Source organism: Sardina pilchardus, chromosome 4 (genome assembly GCF_963854185.1).
Source record: "Sardina pilchardus chromosome 4, fSarPil1.1, whole genome shotgun sequence".
NCBI classification, from domain to species: domain Eukaryota; kingdom Metazoa; phylum Chordata; class Actinopteri; order Clupeiformes; family Clupeidae; genus Sardina; species Sardina pilchardus.
In genome coordinates this window covers 39654649-39681567 of record NC_084997.1, presented here as the reverse complement: position 1 = coordinate 39681567, position 26919 = coordinate 39654649, and the positions used below count along the sequence as shown (strand labels likewise).

The following is a 26919-nucleotide window of genomic DNA, read 5'->3' as shown; positions in this document are numbered from 1 at the left end:
AGCCCCCTGACCATTAATAGTCAATAGTGTAGCCTTTCTTTGCTTCAACTGACGACAACTTCGTTGAATAGTCTTTTACTAGGTTGGCACATACAGTCATGGTTGAAATTGTTGGCACCCCATGCTAAAGTTGACTAAAAAGAGGAATATAAAATCATCTTTTGAAAATTGATTTTAATTTCCATGGCATGGTGCTTTTTCCAGTTAGCCTATTAGCCTGTTTGATTTGCATTGAGCTCAATGAGCATCAAACAGGCTAATAGGCTAACTGGAAAAAGCACCATGCCTATCTCTAGCTATGGTGAAGGGTATGTGATGATGTGGGGCTATTTTAATTCCAAAGGCCAAGGGAACTTTATCAGGATGCATAATATCCTGGATCCATGAAATAGCTGGCCTTTAAAAATAAAAACATATAAAAAAATCCTCCTGCTCCTATGGGAATTTAACATAGGGGTCAATTACTTATGCTCCCTGTATTTAAGGAAGAACATTTATCTATTTACGATACATTCTTCAATCACAGAAAATTAGTGTCCTTAGCGGTTTGATTTTTACTCATTTTTTGAATTAAGGCATTACAATCAATTCTCAAAAGATGATTTTATATTCCTCTTTTTAGTCAACTTTAGCATGGGTATGAATACTTACTATAGCCACTGTACTTGACATATATTTGACGAATGTATGTCAAATATAAGTTAAATATCACAACATATTCAGTAAGACTGCTGTGGCCTACTGGTTAGGGATTCAGACATGTAACCAAAAGGTTGCCGGTTCAATCCCAGATCAAGCAAGGTAGCTCACTCTGTGGGTTAATGTGTGCTACTGTGTGCTACATCTCATTAATTCATGCAGAGACCAAATCCATTGTATGTGCAAGTATACTTGGCCATACACACTTATATTTTAAAAATAGAACATTTCACCATATTTTTTAAACACATTTCAACATATATTGTAATATATTTGGAAACATATTTTGCCATATATTTCAGAATATATTTAAATGTATTTCAAAATATATTTCAGAAATATATTAAATGTATTTCACCCTATATGTAAATGTATTTCATAATATATTTCAGAAATGTATTTACATGTATTTAACCCTATATTTAAATGTATTTCAAAATATATTTCAGAAATATATTAAATGTATTTCAAAATATATTTCAGAAATGTATTTACATGTATTTTCACTCTATTTAAATGTATTTCCAAATATATTTCAGAAATATATAAAATGTATTTTCACCCTATACGTAAATGTATTTCAAAATATATTTCAGAAATATATAAAATGTATTTTCACCCTATATTTAAATGTATTTCAAAATACATTTCAGAAATATATTTCAAAATATATTCTGACATATATTAACATACAATCTTGAAAATATATGGCCAATATATTTATTTTGTGTATGGGTGTGTAGGGGGCATAGTGAGCGGTATAACTGTGTGTGTGTGTGTATATCTCACCGTATTGTTTGTGTAGGGGGCATAGTGAGCGGTATAACTGTGTGTGTGTGTGTGTGTGTGTGTGTGTGTGTGTGTGTGTGTGTGTGTATCTCACCGTATTGTTTGCGTAGAGGGCATAGTGAGCAGTATAACTGTGTGTGCGTGTGTGTGTGTGTGTGTGTGTATATCTCACCGTATTGTTTGCGTAGAGGGCATAGTGAGCGGTACAGCAGCACCAGCTCCACTCTGCAGCGCCAGCAGAGATACACACACACCAGCAGCAGCCCACAGCTCACCGCCAGCCCCACCAGGCAGTAAAACGCCTCCTGATTGGCTACACACACCAGAGACACAACACACCATTGGTGGGGGACTGACCATGAGGAAGATATATGTAGTGTGTGTGCGCGCGTGTGTGGATGTGTGTGTGCGTGCACGTGTGTTTGTGTGTATAGTTGAGGTTGTGTGTATCACAATAATGACACCCATTATCGCCCCTATTATATTACATGTGCTGTATGTGTAATATTCACCCATTATCACCCCTATTATATTACATGTGCTGTATGTGTAATATTCACCCATTATCACCCCTATTATATTACATGTGCTGTATGTGTAATATTCACCCATTATCACCCCTATTATATTACATGTGCTGTATGTGACCCATTATCACCCCTATTATATTACATGTGCTGTATGTGACCCATTATCGCCCCTATTATATTACATGTGCTGTATGTGACCCATTATCGCCCCTATTATATTACATGTGCTGTATGTGACCCATTATCACCCCTATTATATTACATGTGCTGTATGTGACCCATTATCGCCCCTATTATATTACATGTGCTGTATGTGACCCATTATCGCCCCCTATTATATTACATGTACTGTATGTGATAATATTCACCCATTATCGCCCCTATGATATTACATGTGCTGTATGTGACCCATTATCGCCCCCTATTATATTACATGTGCTGTATGTGACCCATTATCGCCCCTATTATATTACATGTACTGTATGTGTAATATTCACCCATTATCGCCCCCTATTATATTACATGTGCTGTATGTGACCCATTATCGCCCCCTATTATATTACATGTGCTGTATGTGACCCATTATCGCCCCTATTATATTACATGTACTGTATGTGTAATATTCACCCATTATCGCCCCCTATTATATTACATGTACTGTATGTGTAATATTCACCCATTATCGCCCCCTATTATATTACATGTGCTGTATGTGACCCATTATCGCCCCTATTATATTACATGTGCTGTATGTGACCCATTATCGCCCCTATTATATTACATGTGCTGTATGTGTAATATTCACCCATTATCGCCCCTATTATATTACATGTGCTGTATGTGACCCATTATCGCCCCTATTATATTACATGTGCTGTATGTGACCCATTATCGCCCCTATTATATTACATGTACTGTATGTGACCCATTATCGCCCCTATTATATTACATGTGCTGTATGTGACCCATTATCGCCCCTATTATATTACATGTGCTGTATGTGACCCATTATCGCCCCCTATTATATTACATGTGCTGTATGTGTTAATATTCATCCATTATCGCCCCTATTATATTACATGTGCTGTATGTGACCCATTATCGCCCCTATTATATTACATGTGCTGTATGTGACCCATTATCGCCCCTATTATATTACATGTGCTGTATGTGACCCATTATCGCCCCTATTATATTACATGTGCAGTATGTGACCCATTATCGCCCCCTATTATATTACATGTGCTGTATGTGACCCATTATCGCCCCCTATTATATTACATGTGCTGTATGTGTTAATATTCACCCATTATCGCCCCTATTATATTACATGTGCTGTATGTGACCCATTATCGCCCCCTATTATATTACATGTGCTGTATGTGACCCATTATCGCCCCTATTATATTACATGTGCTGTATGTGACCCATTATCGCCCCCTATTATATTACATGTGCTGTATGTGACCCATTATCGCCCCCTATTATATTACATGTGCTGTATGTGACCCATTATCGCCCCCTATTATATTACATGTACTGTATGTGTTAATATTCACCCATTATCGCCCCCTATTATATTACATGTGCTGTATGTGACCCATTATCGCCCCCTATTATATTACATGTGCTGTATGTGACCCATTATCGCCCCTATTATATTACATGTACTGTATGTGTAATATTCACCCATTATCGCCCCCTATTATATTACATGTACTGTATGTGTAATATTCACCCATTATCGCCCCCTATTATATTACATGTGCTGTATGTGACCCATTATCGCCCCCTATTATATTACATGTGCTGTATGTGACCCATTATCGCCCCTATTATATTACATGTGCTGTATGTGTAATATTCACCCATTATCGCCCCTATTATATTACATGTGCTGTATGTGACCCATTATCGCCCCTATTATATTACATGTGCTGTATGTGACCCATTATCGCCCCTATTATATTACATGTACTGTATGTGACCCATTATCGCCCCTATTATATTACATGTGCTGTATTTGACCCATTATCGCCCCTATTATATTACATGTGCTGTATGTGACCCATTATCGCCCCTATTATATTACATGTGCTGTATGTGACCCATTATCGCCCCCTATTATATTACATGTGCTGTATGTGACCCATTATCGCCCCCTATTATATTACATGTGCTGTATGTGTTAATATTCACCCATTATCGCCCCTATTATATTACATGTGCTGTATGTGACCCATTATCGCCCCCTATTATATTACATGTGCTGTATGTGACCCATTATCGCCCCTATTATATTACATGTGCTGTATGTGACCCATTATCGCCCCCTATTATATTACATGTGCTGTATGTGACCCATTATCGCCCCCTATTATATTACATGTACTGTATGTGTTAATATTCACCCATTATCGCCCCCTATTATATTACATGTGCTGTATGTGACCCATTATCGCCCCCTATTATATTACATGTGCTGTATGTGACCCATTATCGCCCCCTATTATATTACATGTACTGTATGTGACCCATTATCGCCCCCTATTATATTACATGTACTGTATGTGACCCATTATCACCCCCTAATATATTACATGTACTGTATGTGACCCATTATCGCCCCTATTATATTACATGTGCTGTATGTGACCCATTATCGCCCCCTATTATATTACATGTGCTGTATGTGACCCATTATCGCCCCTATTATATTACATGTGCTGTATGTGACCCATTATCGCCCCTATTATATTACATGTGCTGTATGTGTATCGCCCCCTATTATATTACATGTGCTGTATGTGTATCGCCCCCTATTATATTACATGTAACACATTATCGCCCCCTATTATATAACATGTAACACATTATCGCCCCCTATTATATTACATGTAACACATTATCGCCCCCTATTATATTACATGTACTGTATGTGTATCGCCCCCTATTATATTACATGTACTGTATGTGTAATATTCACCCATTATCGCCCCCTATTATATTACATGTGCTGTATGTGTAATATTCACCCATTATCGCCCCCTATTATATTACATGTGCTGTATGTGTAATATTCACCCATTATCGCCCCCTATTATATTACATGTGCTGTATGTGTAATATTCACCCATTATCGCCCCCTATTATATTACATGTGCTGTATGTGACCCATTATCGCCCCTATTATATTACATGTGCTGTATGTGACCCATTATCGCCCCCTATTATATTACATGTACTGTATGTGACCCATTATCGCCCCCTATTATATTACATGTACTGTATGTGACCCATTATCGCCCCCTATTATATTACATGTACTGTATGTGACCCATTATCGCCCCCTATTATATTACATGTGCTGTATGTGACCCATTATCGCCCCTATTATATTACATGTGCTGTATGTGTAATATTCACCCATTATCGCCCCCTAATATATTACATGTGCTGTATGTGTAATATTCACCCATTATCGCCCCCTAATATATTACATGTGCTGTATGTGTAATATTCACCCATTATCGCCCCCTATTATATTACATGTGCTGTATGTGTAATATTCACCCATTATCGCCCCTATTATATTACATGTACTGTATGTGTAATATTCACCCATTATCGCCCCCTATATATTACATGTACTGTATGTGACCCATTATCGCCCCCTAATATATTACATGTACTGTATGTGTAATATTCACCCATTATCGCCCCCTATTATATTACATGTGCTGTATGTGACCCATTATCGCCCCCTATTATATTACATGTGCTGTATGTGACCCATTATCGCCCCCTATTATATTACATGTGCTGTATGTGACCCATTATCGCCCCCTATTATATTACATGTGCTGTATGTGACCCATTATCGCCCCCTAATATATTACATGTGCTGTATGTGACCCATTATCGCCCCCTAATATATTACATGTACTGTATGTGTAATATTCACCCATTATCGCCCCCTATTATATTACATGTACTGTAAGTGTTAATATTCATCCATTATCGCCCTATTATAATACATGTACTGTATGTGTCACTTCACATTCACCCATTATCGCCCCTATTATAATACATGTACTGTATGTGTTAATATTCATCCATTATCGCCCCCTATTATATTACATGTACTGTATGTGTAATATTCACCCATTATCGCCCCCTATTATATTACATGTACTGTATGTGTCACTTAATATTCACCCATTATCGCCCCTATTATAATACATGTACTGTATGTGTTAATATTCATCCATTATCGCCCCCTATTATATTACATGTACTGTATGTGTAATATTCACCCATTATCGCCCCTATTATATTACATGTACTGTATGTGATAATATTCACCCATTATCGCCCCTATTATATTACATGTACTGTATGTGACCCATTATCGCCCCCTATTATATTACATGTACTGTATGTGTAATATTCACCCATTATCGCCCCCTATTATATTACATGTACTGTATGTGTAATATTCACCCATTATCGCCCCTATTATATTACATGTACTGTATGTGATAATATTCACCCATTATCGCCCCTATTATATTACATGTACTGTATGTGACCCATTATCGCCCCCTATTATATTACATGTACTGTATGTGTAATATTCACCCATTATCGCCCCTATTATATTACATGTACTGTATGTGTAATATTCATCCATTATCGCCCCTATTATATTACATGTACTGTATGTGTTAATATTCACCCATTATCGCCCCTATTATTACATGTACTGTATGTGTTAATATTCACCCATTATCGCCCCCTATTATATTACATGTACTGTATGTGTCACTTAATATTCACCCATTATCGCCCCTATTATATAACATGTACTGTATGTGTCACTTAATATTCACCCATTATCGCCCCTATTATATTACATGTACTGTATGTGTAATATTCACCCATTATCGCCCCTATTATATTACATGTACTGTATGTGTCACTTAATATTCACCCATTATCGCCCCCTATTATATTACATGTACTGTATGTGTAATATTCACCCATTATCGCCCTATTATATTACATGTACTGTATGTGTCACTTAATATTCACCCATTATCGCCCCTATTATATTACATGTACTGTATGTGTTAATATTCACCCATTATCGCCCCTATTATATTACATGTACTGTATGTGTTAATATTCACCCATTATCGCCCCCTATTATATTACATGTACTGTATGTGTCACTTAATATTCACCCATTATCGCCCCTATTATATTACATGTACTGTATGTGTAATATTCACCCATTATCGCCCTATTATATTACATGTACTGTATGTGTCACTTAATATTCACCCATTATCGCCCCTATTATATTACATGTACTGTATGTGACCCATTATCGCCCCTATTATATTACATGTACTGTATGTGTTAATATTCACCCATTATCGCCCCTATTATATTACATGTACTGTATGTGTTAATATTCACCCATTATCGCCCCTATTATATTACATGTGCTGTATGTGTTAATATTCATCCATTATCGCCCCCTATTATATTACATGTACTGTATGTGTTAATATTCACCCATTATCGCCCCCTATTATATTACATGTACTGTATGTGTTAATATTCACCCATTATCGCCCCCTATTATATTACATGTGCTGTATGTGTTAATATTCATCCATTATCGCCCCTATTATATTACATGTACTGTATGTGTTAATATTCACCCATTATCGCCCCCTATTATATTACATGTACTGTATGTGACCCATTATCGCCCCCTATTATATTACATGTACTGTATGTGACCCATTATCGCCCCCTATTATATTACATGTGCTGTATGTGTCACTTAATATTCACCCATTATCGCCCTATTATATTACATGTACTGTATGTGTTAATATTCACCCATTATCGCCCCCTATTATGTAAGGGATAACGGCCGACGAGGTGACCGGTTCGATGGAAATAATGGCTAGGTGGAGGTCTAGAACTCCGGCGACGTGCGAAGCACGGAGACGGAGTTACCTTCGCCGTGCCATTATTTCCATCGAACCGGTCGACCTCGAAGGCCGTTATCCCGCTTATCTCCCGTTTGTATTCATAACCTGTATATTTAGAACATAGTTTTATTCCACCGTTGCGTCCGTTAACATCGCTAAAACTGTCTTGACTGTGGGACTACTTTCCGCCACATATCAACTTTCTACTTGCAGGACAAAACTGCCGTTACTAGTTCTAAATGGATGGTTGCTATGGCCAAAAGCCAGTCGTTAGTTCTAAATGGCTGGTTGCTACGGCCAAAAGCCAGTCGTTAGTTCTATCTCTGCCGTTGTCAAGCGGGCATTTCCCAGGATTCTGATTAACTTTAACTTTGAAAGATCGCTACTTTTATAGCCTACATGGCATCCAACTAGCTACAATCCACCTCCGTCATATGCTACAATGTTACTATGGTTCTGCACGTCTGTATTTCAGCTTGGATGCAATGTGACAGTTCATTTAAACTTCGCAACGAGTTTGGCGAATTAATATTCGAGTGTGATACGGGAACTACTTCGAAGGTAGCAGGTTATACGAAGTTAATGGCCACCCCATTAGCCAATCAGAGAAGAGAATTCCATTGTTGAGGGAGATAAATTACATGTACTGTATGTGACCCATTATCGCCCCCTATTATATTACATGTACTGTATGTGTTAATATTCACCCATTATCGCCCCGTATTATATTACATGTACTGTATGTGTTAATATTCACCCATTATCGCCCCGTATTATATTACATGTACTGTATGTGTTAATATTCACCCATTATCGCCCCCTATTATATTACATGTACTGTATGTGATAATATTCACCCATTATCGCCCCTATTATATTACATGTACTGTATGTGTAATATTCACCCATTATCGCCCCTATTATATTACATGTACTGTATGTGTTAATATTCACCCATTATCGCCCCGTATTATATTACATGTACTGTATGTGTTAATATTCACCCATTATCGCCCCCTATTATATTACATGTACTGTATGTGATAATATTCACCCATTATCGCCCCTATTATATTACATGTACTGTATGTGTAATATTCACCCATTATCGCCCCTATTATATTACATGTACTGTATGTGTTAATATTCACCCATTATCGCCCCTATTATATTACATGTACTGTATGTGTTAATATTCACCCATTATCGCCCCGTATTATATTACATGTACTGTATGTGTTAATATTCACCCATTATCGCCCCGTATTATATTACATGTACTGTATGTGTTAATATTCACCCATTATCGCCCCCTATTATATTACATGTACTGTATGTGATAATATTCACCCATTATCGCCCCGTATTATATTACATGTACTTTATTCATTTCTATCCAAACTAAGATGGAGGATTCGTAAAGAGACGCAAGCACCCACACCATAAGTGTATACATTACATTAGCTATGTACCAAAAAATTACATTGTGTGTGTGTGTGTGTGTGTGTGTGTACCTGCGTGGAGAGTGATGTGTGTGTAGTCTTGGCCCAGGCTGTGTGTGTGTGTGTGTGTGTGTGTGTGTACCTGTGTGGAGAGTGATGTGTGTGTAGTCTTGGCCCAGGCTGTGTGTGTGTGTGTGTGTGTGTGTGTGTGTACCTGCGTGGAGAGTGATGTGTGTGTGGTCTTGGCCCAGGCTGTTTTCTGCCCAACACTGGAACGGAATGTTGAGATGCTCCACACACACCTCAGAGATGACCAGAGTCTTCTCAACCCTGGACTCTTCAGGTACTCTGACACACACACACACACACACACACACACACACACACACACACACACACACACATAAATACATACATCAGATGCTTACACACTGTAGCGAAGGGACAGAGCAGTGACCCCACCCAGTCTTGAACCCGGGTCTCCGGGCCGCTAACCCTGCAATTGACCTCGCAACGCCAACGAGCCTGTTGGTATGGCAACGCCAACGAGCCTGTTGGTATGGCAACGGCAAAGAGCCTGTTGGTATGGCAACGCCAAAGAGCCTGTTGGTATGGCAACGGCAAAGAGCCTGTTGGTATGGCAGTCACAGCGCATACTCAACAATACTCAACTGTAGTGACGGTAGTCTGTACTCAACAATACTCAACTGTAGTCTTTACTCAACAATACTCAACTGTAGTCTGTACTCAACAATACTCAACTGTGGTGACGGTAGTCTGTACTCAACAATACTCAACTGTAGTCTTTACTCAACAATACTCAACTGTAGTGACGGTAGTCTGTACTCAACAATACTCAACTGTAGTGACGGTAGTCTGTACTCAACAATACTCAACTGTAGTCTGTACCAGGGGTGGAACTTAAAATTTGAACATGTGAAAATGCATCAGCCAATAGCAGATTTCTGGTCAAATTAACCAGCCACTCAATGTTAAAATATGACTTTGTGTCTGAAATCTACCAGCCACTCTCAAATTTTACTAGCATTTGGCTGGTGGCTGGTGCTAATTTCCATCCCTGGTCTGTACTCAACAATACTCAACTGTAGTGACGGTAGTCTTTACTCAACAATACTCAACTGTGGTGACGGTAGTCTGTACTCAACAATACTCAACTGTAGTCTGTACTCAACAATACTCAACTGTAGTCTGTACTCAACAATACTCAACTGTAGTCTTTACTCAACAATACTCAACTGTAGTGACGGTAGTCTGTACTCAACAATACTCAACTGTAGTCTGTACTCAACAATACTCAACTGTAGTCTGTACTCAACAATACTCAACTGTAGTCTTTACTCAACAATACTCAACTGTAGTCTGTACTCAACAATACTCAACTGTAGTCTGTACTCAACAATACTCAACTGTAGTCTGTACTCAACAATACTCAACTGTAGTGACAGTAGTCTGTACTCAACAATACTCAACTGTAGTGACGGTAGTCTGTACTCAACAATACTCAACTGTAGTCTGTACTCAACAATACTCAACTGTAGTCTGTACTCAACAATACTCAACTGTGGTGACGGTAGTCTGTACTCAACAATACTCAACTGTAGTGACGGTAGTCTGTACTCAACAATACTCAACTGTAGTCTGTACTCAACAATACTCAACTGTAGTCTGTACTCAACAATACTCAACTGTGGTGACGGTAGTCTGTACTCAACAATACTCAACTGTGGTGACGGTAGTCTGTACTCAACAATACTCAACTGTAGTGACGGTAGTCTGTACTCAACAATACTCAACTGTATTGACGGTAGTCTGTACTCAACAATACTCAACTGTGGTGACGGTAGTCTGTACTCAACAATACTCAACTGTAGTCTGTACTCAACAATACTCAACTGTAGTGACGGTAGTCTGTACTCAACTGTAGGGTCGACGTGGTCAAGGCGTCGTGAGATTTGAGGTAAGATGGAAGTAGCACAAGGCGTCGTGAGATTTGAGGCAAGATGGAAGTAGCACTCATTTTTTCCCAAAAGCCCAATGGGCAAAATTAAGACATTTTAACAAAATAATACTACTATTAATAATAATAAAAAATACTTTTGATAAACAAAATAAATGTACTTGATAGTCAAAATATTAATTTAATGAATGCAAAATATAACAGTCGACCATTTGGACTAATTTCACTAGTCGATATTAACAAATTAGCAGAGTTTCCCAAGATTTAAGTCTAGGCACCAAGAACTCTCCCTCTGGACTGAACACACCAGTTTAAATGCGTTTGAACGCACCCCTGAAATTGGAGCAAACCAATATGTGACATTTCAGCAGGAGTGTTTACAAGTGGAGATATAACGAAGCCTGAAACAGCTCAAAAATAATCAGTCACCTTTTTGTCTGTCTGAGTTTTTGAGTCTATTATGAATCTACACACCGCAAGCATGTCTTTACTCTTTATGAACAAACGTCATAGCAAAAGTGAAATTTCATGAAGTATTTTTTCAAATAAATCACGATGTGGGTGTGTCAGAAGCTGGGATGGCAGAATGCGCGTAAAACAGGTGCCCTTAGTCATTAGTGGCAGCACTAATACACTCACACACACACACACACACACACACACACACTTTCCTCTTCAGTGATGAATGATTACTGGTACATTGTTTCACACACACACACACACACACACACACACACACACACACACACACACACACACACACATAAACACACACACACACACACACACACTGGACACACCGCTCAGTGATGAATGATTACGGTACATTGTTTCACACACACACACGCACGCACGCACGCACGCACGCACGCACGCACGCACACACACACACACACATGCTGGACACACCGCTCAGTGATGAATGATTACGGTACATTGTTTCACACACACACACACACGCACACACACACATGCTGTACCCACCGCTCAGTGACGGTGAAGAGTGTGCTGTTTCACACACACACACACACACACACACACACACACACACACACACATACACGCTGTACACACCGCTCAGTGACGGTGAAGAGTGTGCTGTTTCACACACACACACACACACACACACACACACACACACACATGCTGTACACACCGCTCAGTGACGGTGAAGAGTGTGCTGTTGGTGATGAGGGAGCCGTTCCTCCTCCAGGACACCAAGAGAACGTCTCCTCCTGTCAGCGCCTCACATGTCAACTCCACACGGGACCCTACACACGCACACACGCACGCACGCACGCACGCACGCACGCACGCACGCACGCACGCACGCACGCACACGCACACACACACACGTCAAAGTCAAGTCAAGTCAAGTTTATTTATATAGCGCATTTCATACACAGACGTAACTCAACGTGCTTTACATAAACAAACCCAAAGAGTGATTAAAGAAAAGATCATAATATAACATAAACAGAAAGCATAAGACACATTTAAAAATACAGAAGAATTAGCAAGAAAACATAACAGACACAAGGTGGAGTAATCAATAGTCTTCTAGACTTTCCCTGTGAAAAGTCCACTGCAGTAGTCAACCCTGCTAGAGATACAGTACATGCATGAATTCTATATCATGTTTTGACATCAGCCCTCTAAGTTTGGCAATATTGTTGAGGTGGTATGTCTCTAACAATTAAAAATGTTTGAATTTAGCCTTAATTTGGGCTGTCACGCACCTAGCTCCACCCCTCATGTCTCATTAATCCCAATTCCCTCATGTAATTGGCTGATTTGGGCTGTCACTCACCTAGCTCCACCCCTCGTGTCTCATTAATCCCAATTCCCTCATGTAATTGGCTGATTTGGGCTGTCACTCACCTAGCTCCACCCCTCGTGTCTCATTAAAAGGCCTGATCACCTGCGGCTTACTGAGCTGGTCAGCACCTGCAACACACAGAAATACAAAACACACACACACACACACAAACACACACATACAAAACACACACACACACACACACACACACACACACACACACACACAGAAATACAAAACACACACAGACACACACACACACACACACACACACAGATATATTTGTACCTGTCATATTTGTGTACAGTGTGATAGCTTTAGGCTAATGGTTGTGTAGCTGTTGTCTGGGTTACCCTCGAGGAGGACCTGGGTGGTGCTGGCTGAGGTGTAGTTGTGTCCATCCAGGCTGAAGTGTGTGTGTGTGTGTGTGTGTGTGTGTGTGTGTGTGTGTACCCTCGAGGAGGACCTGGGTGGTGCTGGCTGAGGTGTAGTTGTGTCCATCCAGGCTGAAGTGTGTGTGTGTGTGTGTGTGTGTGTGTGTGTGTGTGTGTACCCTCGAGGAGGACCTGGGTGGTGCTGGCTGAGGTGTAGTTGTGTCCATCCAGGCTGAAGTGTGTGTGTGTGTGTGTGTGTGTGTGTGTGTGTGTGTACCGTCGAGGAGGACCTGGGTGGTGCTGGCTGAGGTGTAGTTGTGTCCATCCAGGCTGAAGTGTGTGTGTGTGTGTGTGTGTGTGTGTGTGTGTGTGTGTGTACCCTCGAGGAGGACCTGGGTGGTGCTGGCTGAGGTGTAGTTGTGTCCATCCAGGCTGAAGTGCAGCAGGCAGGTGTAGCTCCCTCTGGCACCAACGGACAGGACATCCTCAGACCTGTTCAAAGGCGTACAGTCCTACACCACACACACACACACAGCCACACACACACACACACACACACACACACACACACACATACACACACACCATTAAAAATAAATAAATGAGAGACCGTTGTGCTCCTCCAATGAACTTGTATGATCGTTTGGTGGAACGCTTCCAGTTCTTACCAGAGCAGGGGCATAGTGCGGTTATAGCCGGTAAAGGCCTGCGAAAAGACACGTTTTAAATGGGAAAATTACCGGAAATCTTAGTCACTTTTAAACATGATGCCAGCAGGCGAGATGCTACTGGTCTAATCCATTTCAATGATTTATGCTAGGCTGAAGCTAAAAGTTGTACCGCCAGACTCAGAATGGCTGAATGAACGGGAAAACGTAAATATCACTTGTTTTGCTCGTGGGAAGGTAGAAAATGAGCTTATTTCCAAAAATGGCGGAATATCCCTTTAAGGTACGAAAAACTCTTTAGTGCTGCTTTAAGAGTGGAGTGTGATGGGTTGGGGGCTAACCTACCTTCAGCCAGGAGATGTGCGTGTTAGCGCCGTACCTTTAGCCAGGAGATGTGTGTGTTAGCGCCGTACCTTTAGCCAGGAGATGTGTGTGTTAGCGCTGTGTGTGTTAGCGCCGTACCTTTAGCCAGGAGATGTGTGTGTTAGTGCCGTACCTTTAGCCAGGAGATGTGTGTGTTAGCGCCATACCTTTAGCCTGGAGATGTGTGTGTTAGCGCCGTAGCTGAAGATGTGTGTGTTAGCGCCGTACCTTTAGCCAGGAGATGTGTGTGTTAGCGCCGTACCTTTAGCCTGGAGATGTGTGTGTTAGCGCCGTACCTTTAGCCTGGAGATGTGTGTGTTAGTGCCGTACCTTTAGCTTGGAGATGTGTGTGTTAGCGCCGTAGCTGAAGATGTGTGTGTAAGCGCCGTACCTTTAGCCAGGAGATGTGTGTGTTAGCGCTGTACCTTTAGCCAGGAGATGTGTGTGTTAGCGCCGTAGCTGAAGATGTGTGTGTTAGCGTCGTAGCTGGAGATGTGTGTGTTAGCGCCGTACCTTTAGCCAGGAGATGTGTGTGTTAGCGCCGTACCTTTAGCCTGGAGACGTGTGTGTTAGCGCCGTACCTTTAGCCTGGAGATGTGTGTGTTAGTGCCGTACCTTTAGCTTGGAGATGTGTGTGTTAGCGCCGTAGCTGAAGATGTGTGTGTAAGCGCCGTACCTTTAGCCAGGAGATGTGTGTGTTAGCGCTGTACCTTTAGCCAGGAGATGTGTGTGTTAGCGCCGTAGCTGAAGATGTGTGTGTTAGCGTCGTAGCTGGAGATGTGTGTGTTAGCGCCGTACCTTTAGCCAGGAGATGTGTGTGTTAATGCCGTACCTTTAGCCTGGAGATGTGTGTGTTAGCGCCGTAGCTGGAGATGTGTGTGTTAGCGCCGTAGCTGGAGATGTGTGTGTTAGCGCCGTACCTTTAGCCAGGAGATGTGTGTGTTAGCGCCGTACCTTTAGCCAGGAGATGTGTGTGTTAGCGCCGTACCTTTAGCCTGGAGATGTGTGTGTTAGCGCCGTACCTTTAGCCAGGAGATGTGTGTGTTAGCGCCGTACCTTTAGCCAGGAGATGTGTGTGTTAGCGCCGTACCTTTAGCCTGGAGATGTGTGTGTTAGCGCCGTACCTTTAGTCAGGAGATGTGTGTGTTAGCGCCGTACCTTTAGCCAGGAGATGTGTGTGTTAGCGTTGTACCTTTAGTCAGGAGATGTGTGTGTTAGCGCCGTACCTTTAGCTTGGAGATGTGTGTGTTAGCGCCGTAGCTGAAGATGTGTGTGTAAGCGCCGTACCTTTAGCCAGGAGATGTGTGTGTTAGCGCTGTACCTTTAGCCAGGAGATGTGTGTGTTAGCGCCGTAGCTGAAGATGTGTGTGTTAGCGTCGTAGCTGGAGATGTGTGTGTTAGCGCCGTACCTTTAGCCTGGAGATGTGTGTGTTAGCGCCGTACCTTTAGCCTGGAGATGTGTGTGTTAGCGTCGTACCTTTAGCCTGGAGATGTGTGTGTTAGCGCCGTACCTTTAGCCAGGAGACGTGTGTGTTAGCGCCGTACCTTTAGCCAGGAGATGTGTGTGTTAGCGCCGTACCTTTAGCCTGGAGATGTGTGTGTTAGCGCCGTACCTTTAGCCAGGAGACGTGTGTGTTAGCGCCGTAGCTGAAGATGTGTGTGATAGCGTCGTACCTTTAGCCAGGAGATGTGTGTGTTAGCGCCGTACCTTTAGCCTGGAGACGTGTGTGTTAGCGCCGTACCTTTAGCCAGGAGACGTGTGTGTTAGCGTCGTACCTTGAGCCAGGAGACGTGTGTGTTAGCGCCGTACCTTTAGCCTGGAGATGTGTGTGTTAGCGCCGTACCTTTAGCCTGGAGATGTGTGTGTTAGCGCCGTACCTTTAGCCTGGAGATGTGTGTGTTAGCGCCGTACCTTTAGCCTGGAGATGTGTGTGTTAGCGCCGTACCTTTAGCCTGGAGACGTGTGTGTTAGCGCCGTACCTTTAGCCAGGAGACGTGTGTGTTAGCGCCGTACCTTGAGCCAGGAGACGTGTGTGTTAGCGCCGTACCTTGAGCCAGGAGACGTGTGTGTTAGCGCCGTACCTTTAGCCAGGAGACGTGTGTGTTAGCGCCGTACCTTTAGCCTGGAGACGTGTGTGTTAGCGCCATACCTTTAGCCTGGAGATGTGTGTGTTAGCGCCGTACCTTTAGCCTGGAGACGTGTGTGTTAGCGCCGTACCTTTAGCCTGGAGACGTGTGTGTTAGCGCCGTACCTTTAGCCTGGAGACGTGTGTGTTAGCGCCGTACCTTTAGCCTGGAGACGTGTGTGTTAGCGCCGTACCTTTAGCCTGGAGACGTGTGTGTTAGCGCCATACCTTTAGCCTGGAGATGTGTGTGTTAGCGTCGTACCTTTAGCCAGGAGACGTGTGTGTTAGCGCCGTAGCTGGAGATGTGTGTGTTAGCGCCGTACCTTTAGCCTGGAGATGTGTGTGTTAGCGTCGTACCTTTAGCCAGGAGATGTGTGTGTTAGCGCCGTACCTTTAGCCAGGAGACGTGTGTGTTAGCGCCGTACCTTTAGCCTGGAGATGTGTGTGTTAGCGTCGTACCTTTAGCCAGGAGATGTGTGTGTTAGCGTCGTACCTTTAGCCAGGAGATGTGTGTGTTAGCGCCGTAGCTGGAGATGTGTGTGTTAGCGCCGTAGCTGAAGATGTGTGTGTTAGCGTCGTAGCTGAAGATGTGTGTGTTAGCGCCGTACCTTTAGCCAGGAGATGTGTGTGTTAGCGCCGTACCTTTAGCCTGGAGATGTGTGTGTTAGCGCCGTAGCTGGAGACGTGTGTGTTAGCGCCGTACCTTTAGCCAGGAGATGTGTGTGCTAGCGCCGTACCTTTAGCCTGGAGATGTGTGTGTTAGCGCCGTACCTTTAGCCTGGAGATGTGTGTGTTAGCGCCGTACCTTTAGCCTGGAGATGTGTGTGTTAGCGCCGTACCTTTAGCCAGGAGATGTGTGTGTTAGCGCCGTAGCTGAAGATGTGCTCTTGTCCGCAGTGCAGCCTCTCAGACTGGTGCGGCTGCAGGAATCTTAACCGAGTGTTTCCAGGACACACACCGCTGTCCACACGCAAGCTCACACGCCACGGATCAGCATCACTGCACACACACACACACACACACACACACACACACACAGACACACACACACACACACACACACACACACACACACACACACACACACACAGCCTTGTATTACTTTCACCCGCCTACATTTTAAAGGGCGAAGATGAACAGAGAACAGATGAAAAGAGCATTCTGTGATGTTAAAGGGATAGTTCGGGTTTTAAGACACGAAGTTATATGGGTTCCCTGTCAGCAACGTTGTGCATCAGCACTGACTTACCCCCCGACAGCGTCCTGTGAGCCGAGATCCAACCGGTTTTTGATCGTTTTTGATGCTGAAGAAAGTAGTCCGGCAAGTTTCTGGGGTCACGAAAGTAAAGTGTTTTTCTTCTCAAAACCATATGCGTTCAACAGAGTGATATATTTGCACCACAAAAACGTTGTCCAGCTGTCAGTAGCGCGCAGTGATAGGAATCACGAAAAATAAGTAAGTGATAACGAGGTTTGAATTTTTCCTGGACAACGTTTTTGTGGTGCAAATATATCACTCTTTTGAACGCATATGGTTTTGAGAAGAAAAACACTTTACTTTCGTGACCCAGAAACTTGCCGGACTACTTTCTTCAGCATCAAAAACCGGCTGGATCTCGGCTCACAGGACGCTGTTGCGGGGTAAGTCAGTGCTGATGCACAACGTTGCTGACAGGGAACCCATATAACTTCGTGTCTTAAAACCCGAAATATCCCTTTAACACAGAAGCTATGCAACTTAGTTCAGTCCAACAAATGCTCATATCTTATTTCACCAGCCCAGTTACAACCCTATAATTTGGCTGGAGAATGAAACAGTATTCCCTATAACCCCCAAACACCAGTAGCCTGTTCATAACCCCCAAATACCAGTAGCCTATTCCCCATAACCCCCAAACACCAGTAGCCTGTTCATAATCCCCAAACACCAGTAGCCTGTTCCCCATAACCCCCAAACACCAGTAGCCTATTCCCCATAACCCCCAAACACCAGTAGCCTGTTCCCCATAACCCCCAAACACCAGTAGCCTGTTCATAACCCCCAAATACCAGTAGCCTATTCTGGTATTTGTGCATCCGTGCGTGCGTGCATGTGTGTGTGTGTGTGTGTGTGTGTGTGTGCGTCCATACCTCCTACTACACGCGTAGATGCCGCTGTGGGAGGAGTCAGCAGGTAGGAACCACAAAGCTCCACCCCTCACCTCCGCCCCGGCAACGGCCGTATCCAAGGGTGGGGCCCCCTCTCGACTCCAGGTCACATGATCACTTTCATCAGCATCATCACAAGTAAGAGCGATCACATGACCAACAGAGGTAACGTAGTCATCATCGGCTACACACACACACACACACACACACACACACACACACACACACACACACACACACACACGTGTCACCATAAGACAGAGCAATCACATAACCAACATAGGTAACATAGTCTTCATCGGCTAAACACACACACACACACACGCACACACGTCACCATAAGACAGAGCAATCACATGACCAATAGAGGTAAAGTAGTCTTCATCAGGCAAGCAGACACACACACACACACACACACACACACACACACACACACACACACACACACACACACACACACAGAGCAAAGGGAAGAGTGGTTGCATGGCCAACAGAGGCATGAGGTATAGTGGTACAGGGCTGCAGTGTCCTTAAGACACCCAATCAGCAGGTGGGAGCCTTGCATGGCAGCCTCCGCCATCGGGGTGTGTGTGTGTGTGTGTGTGTGTGTTTGTGTGTGTGTGTGTGTGTGTGTGTGTGTGTGTCTGTGTGTGTGTGTGTGTGTGTGTGTGTGTGTGTCTGTGTGTGTGTGTGTGTGTGTGTGTGTCTGTGTGTGTGTGTGTGTAGTGTGTGTAGTGTGTGTGTGTGTGTGTGTGAATGGGTGCATGTGAGGCATGACATTGTAAAGCGCTTCAGGTGCTCGGAGGAGTCAATTAAAGCGCTATATAAATGAAGTCCATTTACCATTTTAGTGTCCATCAGCTCAACAAAGACTCACACACACACACACACACACACACACACAGACACACACTCTCAGTCTTACTCACTCTCTGGTGTGTGTGTGCTACCACTGAGGGTGGCCGGTTGGAAGGTGGGAACAGCTTCTCCTGATGAAGACAAACACATCACAACTGAAGCATTGTGGGTAATGAAGTCATAGTAATAGTAGTAGGCGCGTTCAAGTTCAACTCCAAATGACCTCTTGCAGTAGCGAGAGCTGCCGGTGACAGCAGGGGAGGGGATACAAACGCTGCTATGAAGTTGTACACTCTCTACTTCCCGTAGTCTAGACGTGACCATGTGACGAGACATGAGGCACGGACCCTTATGAAGAGGCATCTAAACACCTGCACATACGTCAGGGATGTAAAAGCCAATTAGGGCAGAGTCCTGACGTCATGAAGGCAGGGTCTAGGCTCTGCAGTACCTAGAGAGGTGCTGCGCCACTGCTCAGCAGCCGCCTTGCCACGCCTTGCTCCCGCGATAAGTTGAGGCCATGTGATACCGACTGCCGAGTCGTAAACACGCCCATCTAGACCATCGTGGACAGATTTTTAACCACGTGCATCTTGTGCCGTGCAGTGCTGCTCAGTTTTGCGCCATCACGAACTCGCCTAATAGAGCTCGACAGTCCCGCCCACAGCCTTGCCCGGAAGTAGAAATCCAATGCAATTTCTGTGCAATGCTTATTTTCAACTGGAAAATAAGCCATAAAATCATAACCGTTTGTATACATTTTGTTAACAATTCATAGCATTATAGGATCTGCATAATTACTTATAGCTTAAAATTCAAAGTAATTTGAAATATTCATATTGATTACACTTGTCTTTAATGATATTACAGGGGTGGTGTGTAGGTCTAATTGAGTGCCTGTCACTTTAAGAAGTACCGCACTTTAAGAAGTGCCTACCATAGCCTACATGAACATAAGGTTTCATTCGGTTTTAGGAAAATAGTCACGCATAGTTCAAGGATACATGTTTTCATTAAATAACATGAATGTTCTAAAAACTAACAACGGTAAAGACAAATATTTCCGGTGTAATAGAAAAGATGAGTGTCCAGCAATGTTAACTTCTTTTTTTTTTTTTTTTTTTTTAAAGATTATTTTTTGGGCTTTTTATGCCTTTAATGGACAGGATAGTAGAGAGAATGACAGGAAGTGAGTGGGAGAGAGTCGGGGTGGGATCCGGAAAGGACCACGGGGCGGGAATCGAACCCGGGTCGCCGGCGCACGGTGCAGGTGCCCCAGCCAGTTGCGCCACTGCCGGGGCCAGCAATGTTAACTTCTATGATTTAGGTAGCCTACCGTGGCATGGCATTGTGAGTTGTCCGTTCACTTTTTCCTTGGTCATGTTTAGCCTAACTGGCTGGGTGCTTAACTTATTCTACCATGACTTGTCTTGGAGTTTGGCAGCCTATATCTGTGTAACAGGTTATAGTATATACTTATTATATTTGAATATCCAATGAGTGACAACCAGTGCTCAAAATAAAACGTTACGGTATTCTCCTGATAACGTTAGTGGAATGGATTTAATGTGAACGTAGCCTACATAAAAAGACGCAGTGGCTATATGATACAGCGCACATTTGCGATGAAAATGTTCCACCTTTTTAAAGCAGATGTAGCCTACACCGAATCGTGGTTAAATACATCATTTAGACAACAGAATCAGTAGGATACCATTTTTGTTTCATAGAAGTCTACCAGGCCTATGTCAAATGCAGGCTCGGGTGAAGCTGGGAGGAATTTAACGCACGGGTTCCACACCGTGTTTAGCCTATCAACCGTGATAATAATAATATTTGAAATGAACACACTAAATGTTTTAGTCAACATTTTTATCATGGTTTACCGTTTCACCGGTAATCGTTACATAGTCACCAACTGATAACGAACAGATTGAAGAAAAAGAAGAATGAATTTGGAGTGACATTTCTTGCGTGTGTGTGTGAGAGTGCAAGGTTGATGCTGAAAGCGTGAGTGTCCAGCCAGGTGCGTAAGAGTTGTCAACTCTGAAATTTGTATGCACAAAAATTTTACTTTACTTTGATCCACTTGGTGTGGATTCATTCTAGGAGCAAAATGCGAATAAAAGGGTTGAAATCAGTACTCGCACGTGTGCCAGCATTTTCATTTTTATACTCTATGCACTATTATATTTTTACTGGCATTTGCGCCGACCTGCTGGCAGTGTACAGCCCTGCTTCACTGCATGAAATAAATCACTCTAATTACTAGTCATGTTCAGATTAAATGAATTAATCAAATGACTTTAGAGTCAGGTTTATAGGTTTATATTACATTAATTGCTCTAAAATAATAGTCATGTTTAGATTATAAAAAATAATCTAATAAAACAGTCCTATTTAGATTAAATAAATTCAACTTTTTTAATCAATCCCAGACTGCATGTGTCTCCAAGCGTTTGTTACAGAGGACGTGAATGCATACAGAGTGTGTGTGTGTGTGTGTGTGTGTGTGTGTGTGTGTGACCTGCAAGAAGAGCATACCTTTAGTGTTGGGGGGGTCAACCAGCAGCAGCAACAGTCCCATACACACACTCATCCATCGGCAAGCCATAACACACACCTGGAGGAGATCACACACACACATATAACCGTCAGCACATCACAACAACGCAGGAAGAGATCACACACACACACACACACACACACACACACACACACACTCTCTCCTCCATCACACACACAACCTTTTCTGTCGTTACATGTGTGTGTGTGTTTAACTATTTGTGTAATTTCCTAGTGCTTTCTGGGACACCAAAGGTTATGTACAAAAAAGTTCTGAGACAACTCAGCAACTTTGTGTGTGTGAGAAAGAGAGAGTCTACAGTACTCAGCACTTTTTTATTCTGCTCATTCCCTCAACTAACCCCACAACACACACACACTGCTCTAGAGAGGAAGTGCACACACACACACACATTGCTCTAAAGAGGAAGTGCACACACACACACACACACACACACACACACAAACACACACACACACACACACACACGCACACACACGCTCCAATGCAACTGTTTGATTCTTTTTAACAAAATGAAATTATATATATATATATATATATGTACAGTATATATATATATATATGTGTGTGTGTGTGTGTGTGTGTGTGTGTGTGTGTGTGCAGTGGGACTAGCATGCTAGCCGGCTGGACTGCTGCTTGGACTTGCGTTGGCCAGGACAGGAGAGTCTGAGTGATCGGGTCAAGCGATCTGTTGCGGAGCTCCCTTCACGTCTAGCAGCCTTGGTGGTTGCCTTTTGGACTTATTCAGTCATTTGTTTGTCTATGTGAAGCGTTTGTTCATTTGCTTGTTTCCTGTCTAAATGTTAGTGCGCGGGTACACTGGCGAATACGCGTTTGTTCATTTGTTTGTTTCCTGTCTAAATGTTAGTGCGCGGGACTCGGGTACACTGGCGAATACGCCGCTCTGTCCAGCATTTTGTTTCTGTTTGTCATTTATTCATCTGTTATGTCTTGATGTCTGCATGTGCAGCGCTTTGGGTGCGCACTTTATACCGTAAATAAATGCACTTTACACTGTAAATAAATGCACTTTACACTGTAAATAAATGCACTTTACACTATAAATAAATGTGTCTTGTCTTGACATTACTGGACCACCATTGTGCTGTTCACATGGCAACACTGAGAAACGATGACCACTCTGACAAGCTTGATGCTCATTGGACAGACTCTTGTTAGTCTTTTGATTGGTGCAACAGAAGTGAACTTATAGGAGCCATACAATTCATACCTTTTTATACAACTTTATAGCCTAGAAATCTAGACGCACCCAAGTGGGCAAAAGTATGTTTGCCTAGTGGGATGGTCTGGGGTCGCACCGTTGAGGCCAAGCCTGCGCTAGGCTCGAGTTCAGCCTAGCCAATCAGAACGCTCTATCTGTGTACGGAGTCCTTCAGCCCGCCTTAGGTCACCTTCGGCTTCCGATAAGACGCCAGGGGGCTGGACCATGCGTGCGTCCTCGTACAACGAGTTGGGTTTGAGACCGTATCGCACAACCATAGAGGAAAACAAAAGATGGATGAGGCTAACGAAGCGCGCTCGTTTGAATCATAGGTTTGAATCGGCTTTGGAGGGTTAGACTTGGGCTTTTCTTTAAAGTTTGAGCAGAAAGAAGTACTCAAGTCATTCGTTTTAAAGAAGGATGTATTTGCCGTTTTGCCGACCGGCTACGATTGGTCACAAATGCTGGCCTATTACGTGCAGAGGCAGTTTGAAAGACAACTGTTCATCCCACCCACAGGCTTCAACTCTGTGAATGGTCCGACCCCAGACTATACATTTCTGTGTAGTTTGGCTTGCCAGGCTAACAACTTTATACATTTTATATAAATTCCTACATTTCAGTAGACCTTTCACAGCATCAACACTCTCAACTGGATGTTAGGCCTACAGCAGAGATGAGATGCACTCTCTCTCATACGATTGGATGAGATGCTCTCTCTCTCTCACATGATTGGATGAGATGCACTCTCTCTCACATGATTGGATGAGATGCTCTCTCTCTCACATGATTGGATGAGATGCTCTCTCTCTCTCACATGATTGGATGAGATGCGCTCTCTCTCTCACATGATTGGATGAGATGCTCTCTCTCTCACATGATTGGATGAGATGCGCTCTCTCACACATGATTGGATGAGATGCTCTCTCTCTCACATGATTGGATGAGATGCTCTCTCTCTCTCACATGATTGGATGAGATGCTCTCTCTTGGATGAGATGCTCTCTCTCTCACATGATTGGATGAGATGCTCTCTCTCTCACATGATTGGATGAGATGCTCTCTCTCTCACATGATTGGATGAGATGCGCTCTCTCTCACATGATTGGATGAGATGCGCTCTCTCTCTCACATGATTGGATGAGATGCGCTCTCTCTCTCACATGATTGGATGAGATGCGCTCTCTCTCACATGATTGGATGAGATGCTCTCTCTCTCTCACATGATTGGATGAGATGCTCTCTCTCTCACATGATTGGATGAGATGCGCTCTCTCTCTCCCATTGATTGGATGAGATGCGCTCTCTCACAACAAGATTTTGTTACATAAAAATAGGGTCACCTGCTAGAGGTTGGGATACCCTGTACTATTTCATACCCTGTACTATTTTCATGTCAAAATGGCTGTGGTGTCTGATGTTTTTGTAATGTGTGTGTGTGTGTGTGTGTGTGTGTGTGTGTGTGTGTGTGTGTGTTAGGGTGGTCCTTATATGGGGTAAAAAAAAAAATTGGGGAAATGTTCAACTCTCACCCCCTAAATGTGTTCAGATATCAATAAAAACACACGGTGCAAAATTTTAAATCATTCCTACAATATCTAGAGGTTGCTCAAGGCCTTTGAATATTTCAATCAGAAAACTTGGTTATATCCATCATAGCAGCCAGCTCAGGGCTAACAATGCTCTTTCGGGCTGTTTTTGTAGTTTTGGAAGTAGAAGGTCCATCCTGCAGATTGTTCACAGCATATTTCACAGAATAACATTCATCATCACTCATCAGTACTATCTTCAGAAGCAGTCAATGCTAGTATTGAATTCATCAATTGCTCCTCTCGTTGTGCTTGTTGTAGCCTGTTGTGTTCTACATTTTTCTTTTGCATTATGTGCAAACTATGCAAGTATCAACTATGCCCATACACACACAATGTCCTTTTTCTCTCTGGTCTCTGGTTTCTTCTGGATTCTTCTTTCTAAGTCTCTATCATCTGGATTCTTGAGAAGAGCTGTATATGTAGTTATTTTATAGTATTTTTGAGTATTATTATTATTAGTTTTGAGTGTTTTGAGTCCCGTGATCCCAATCCGTAAATTAGTGAAACACACAGAGCATACAGTGAGGTGAAGCACACACTAACCTGAAGCAGTGAGCTGCGGAGCAGTGAGGGACTAGGTGGCACTTCAACTGTGGATGGGAGAGCTGTGCTTAACCACTGCCCCCGCCCAGTTTTTTGCTACTGTCGGGGATCGAACCGGCAACCCTCCGGTTACAAGCCCGAAACCCTAACCATTACGCCGCCGCTGCCCCTAATGTTGCATGTTAAGAATGAGTGCATCTCAATGTGCAATATCAAACAGGTCTCCTAACTCGTCTATGAAGGCCTCTACATTGGACTGCTGAGTCTTGTTTTTTTGCTACTTTTCCAGTTTTTCTCTTGCCACTTCAGTTTCTGCCATTTGTCATATTTGTCAAGTGTTTCCAGTTGCTTTATGGCATATCCCATAATACGCAAATGTGTTAAACTTTAAAGGTCTTGAGCAACCTCTAAATATTGATTAATTTTGATAAAATTTTGCCCATTTGTTTTTTTTATATATTGGAACATATTGGTGGGGTGAGCATGACTTTTTAAAGGTTGAAAAATAAGGACCACCCTAGTGTGTGTGTGTGTGTGTGTGTGTCTGTGTGTCTGTGTGTGTGTGTTTTAATGAACTATGTGCTGTGGCTTGTTTTCCGTGATGTTCTAGCCCTGAAACCCCTGTAGGAAAACAACATGCTGATTTAGCGTCTAGTAGGTCTCTGGAAAGCTGAGCCGGTTTCACAATGCTACCTGTCCTACATACACACACACACACGCACACACACACACACACACACACGCATGCACACACACACGCACACACACACGCAAGCACACACGCATGCACGCACACACACACACACACACACACACACACACACACACACACACACACACACACACACACACACACACACACACACACACACTGTCCTCTACCACATCCTGCACATGTAGGGCAGACCCTGACCACAACATACGTAAGGATGTGAACTTTATCTTGAGACAAGCCAGAGAATAGACAGAGAATAGCACAACAGACACGGCATGACCAAACATAAGGATAAGCTGGCGTGATGTGCTGGCGTGATGTGCTCTTGTGTTCAGCAGAGCTGGTGTGATGTGATGGCGTGATGTGCTCTTGTGTTCAGCAGTGCTGGCGTGATGTGCTCTTGTGTTCAGCAGTGCTGGCGTGATGTGCTCTTGTGTTCAGCATAGATGGCGTGA

At 42.9% G+C, this 26919-nt stretch overlaps 1 protein-coding gene across 3 annotated transcripts in view; it reads right to left on the bottom strand.

The window, feature by feature from the left end:
• LOC134079226 (interleukin-1 receptor type 1-like) overlaps positions 1–26919 on the bottom strand; it is a 37151-nt gene that overhangs the window by 6327 nt on the left and 3905 nt on the right. Inside the window, exons 2-10 of one of the 3 annotated variants that reach the window (XM_062535448.1) lie at positions 22350–22428; positions 19877–19936; positions 18930–19131; positions 17639–17798; positions 14022–14154; positions 13331–13396; positions 12606–12720; positions 9686–9819; positions 1661–1801 (exon numbers count right to left, since the gene is read on the bottom strand). In XM_062535448.1, the coding sequence (XP_062391432.1) occupies positions 1661–1801; positions 9686–9819; positions 12606–12720; positions 13331–13396; positions 14022–14154; positions 17639–17798; positions 18930–19131; positions 19877–19936; positions 22350–22419 (1081 nt within the window). In that variant the 5' untranslated portion in view covers positions 22420–22428. Of the gene's footprint in view, positions 1–1660; positions 1802–9685; positions 9820–12605; positions 12721–13330; positions 13397–13621; positions 13911–14021; positions 14155–17638; positions 17799–18929; positions 19132–19876; positions 19937–22349; positions 22429–26919 lie in introns of those variants that run through there. The other 2 variants (XM_062535446.1, XM_062535447.1) reach the window with 2 other exon arrangements.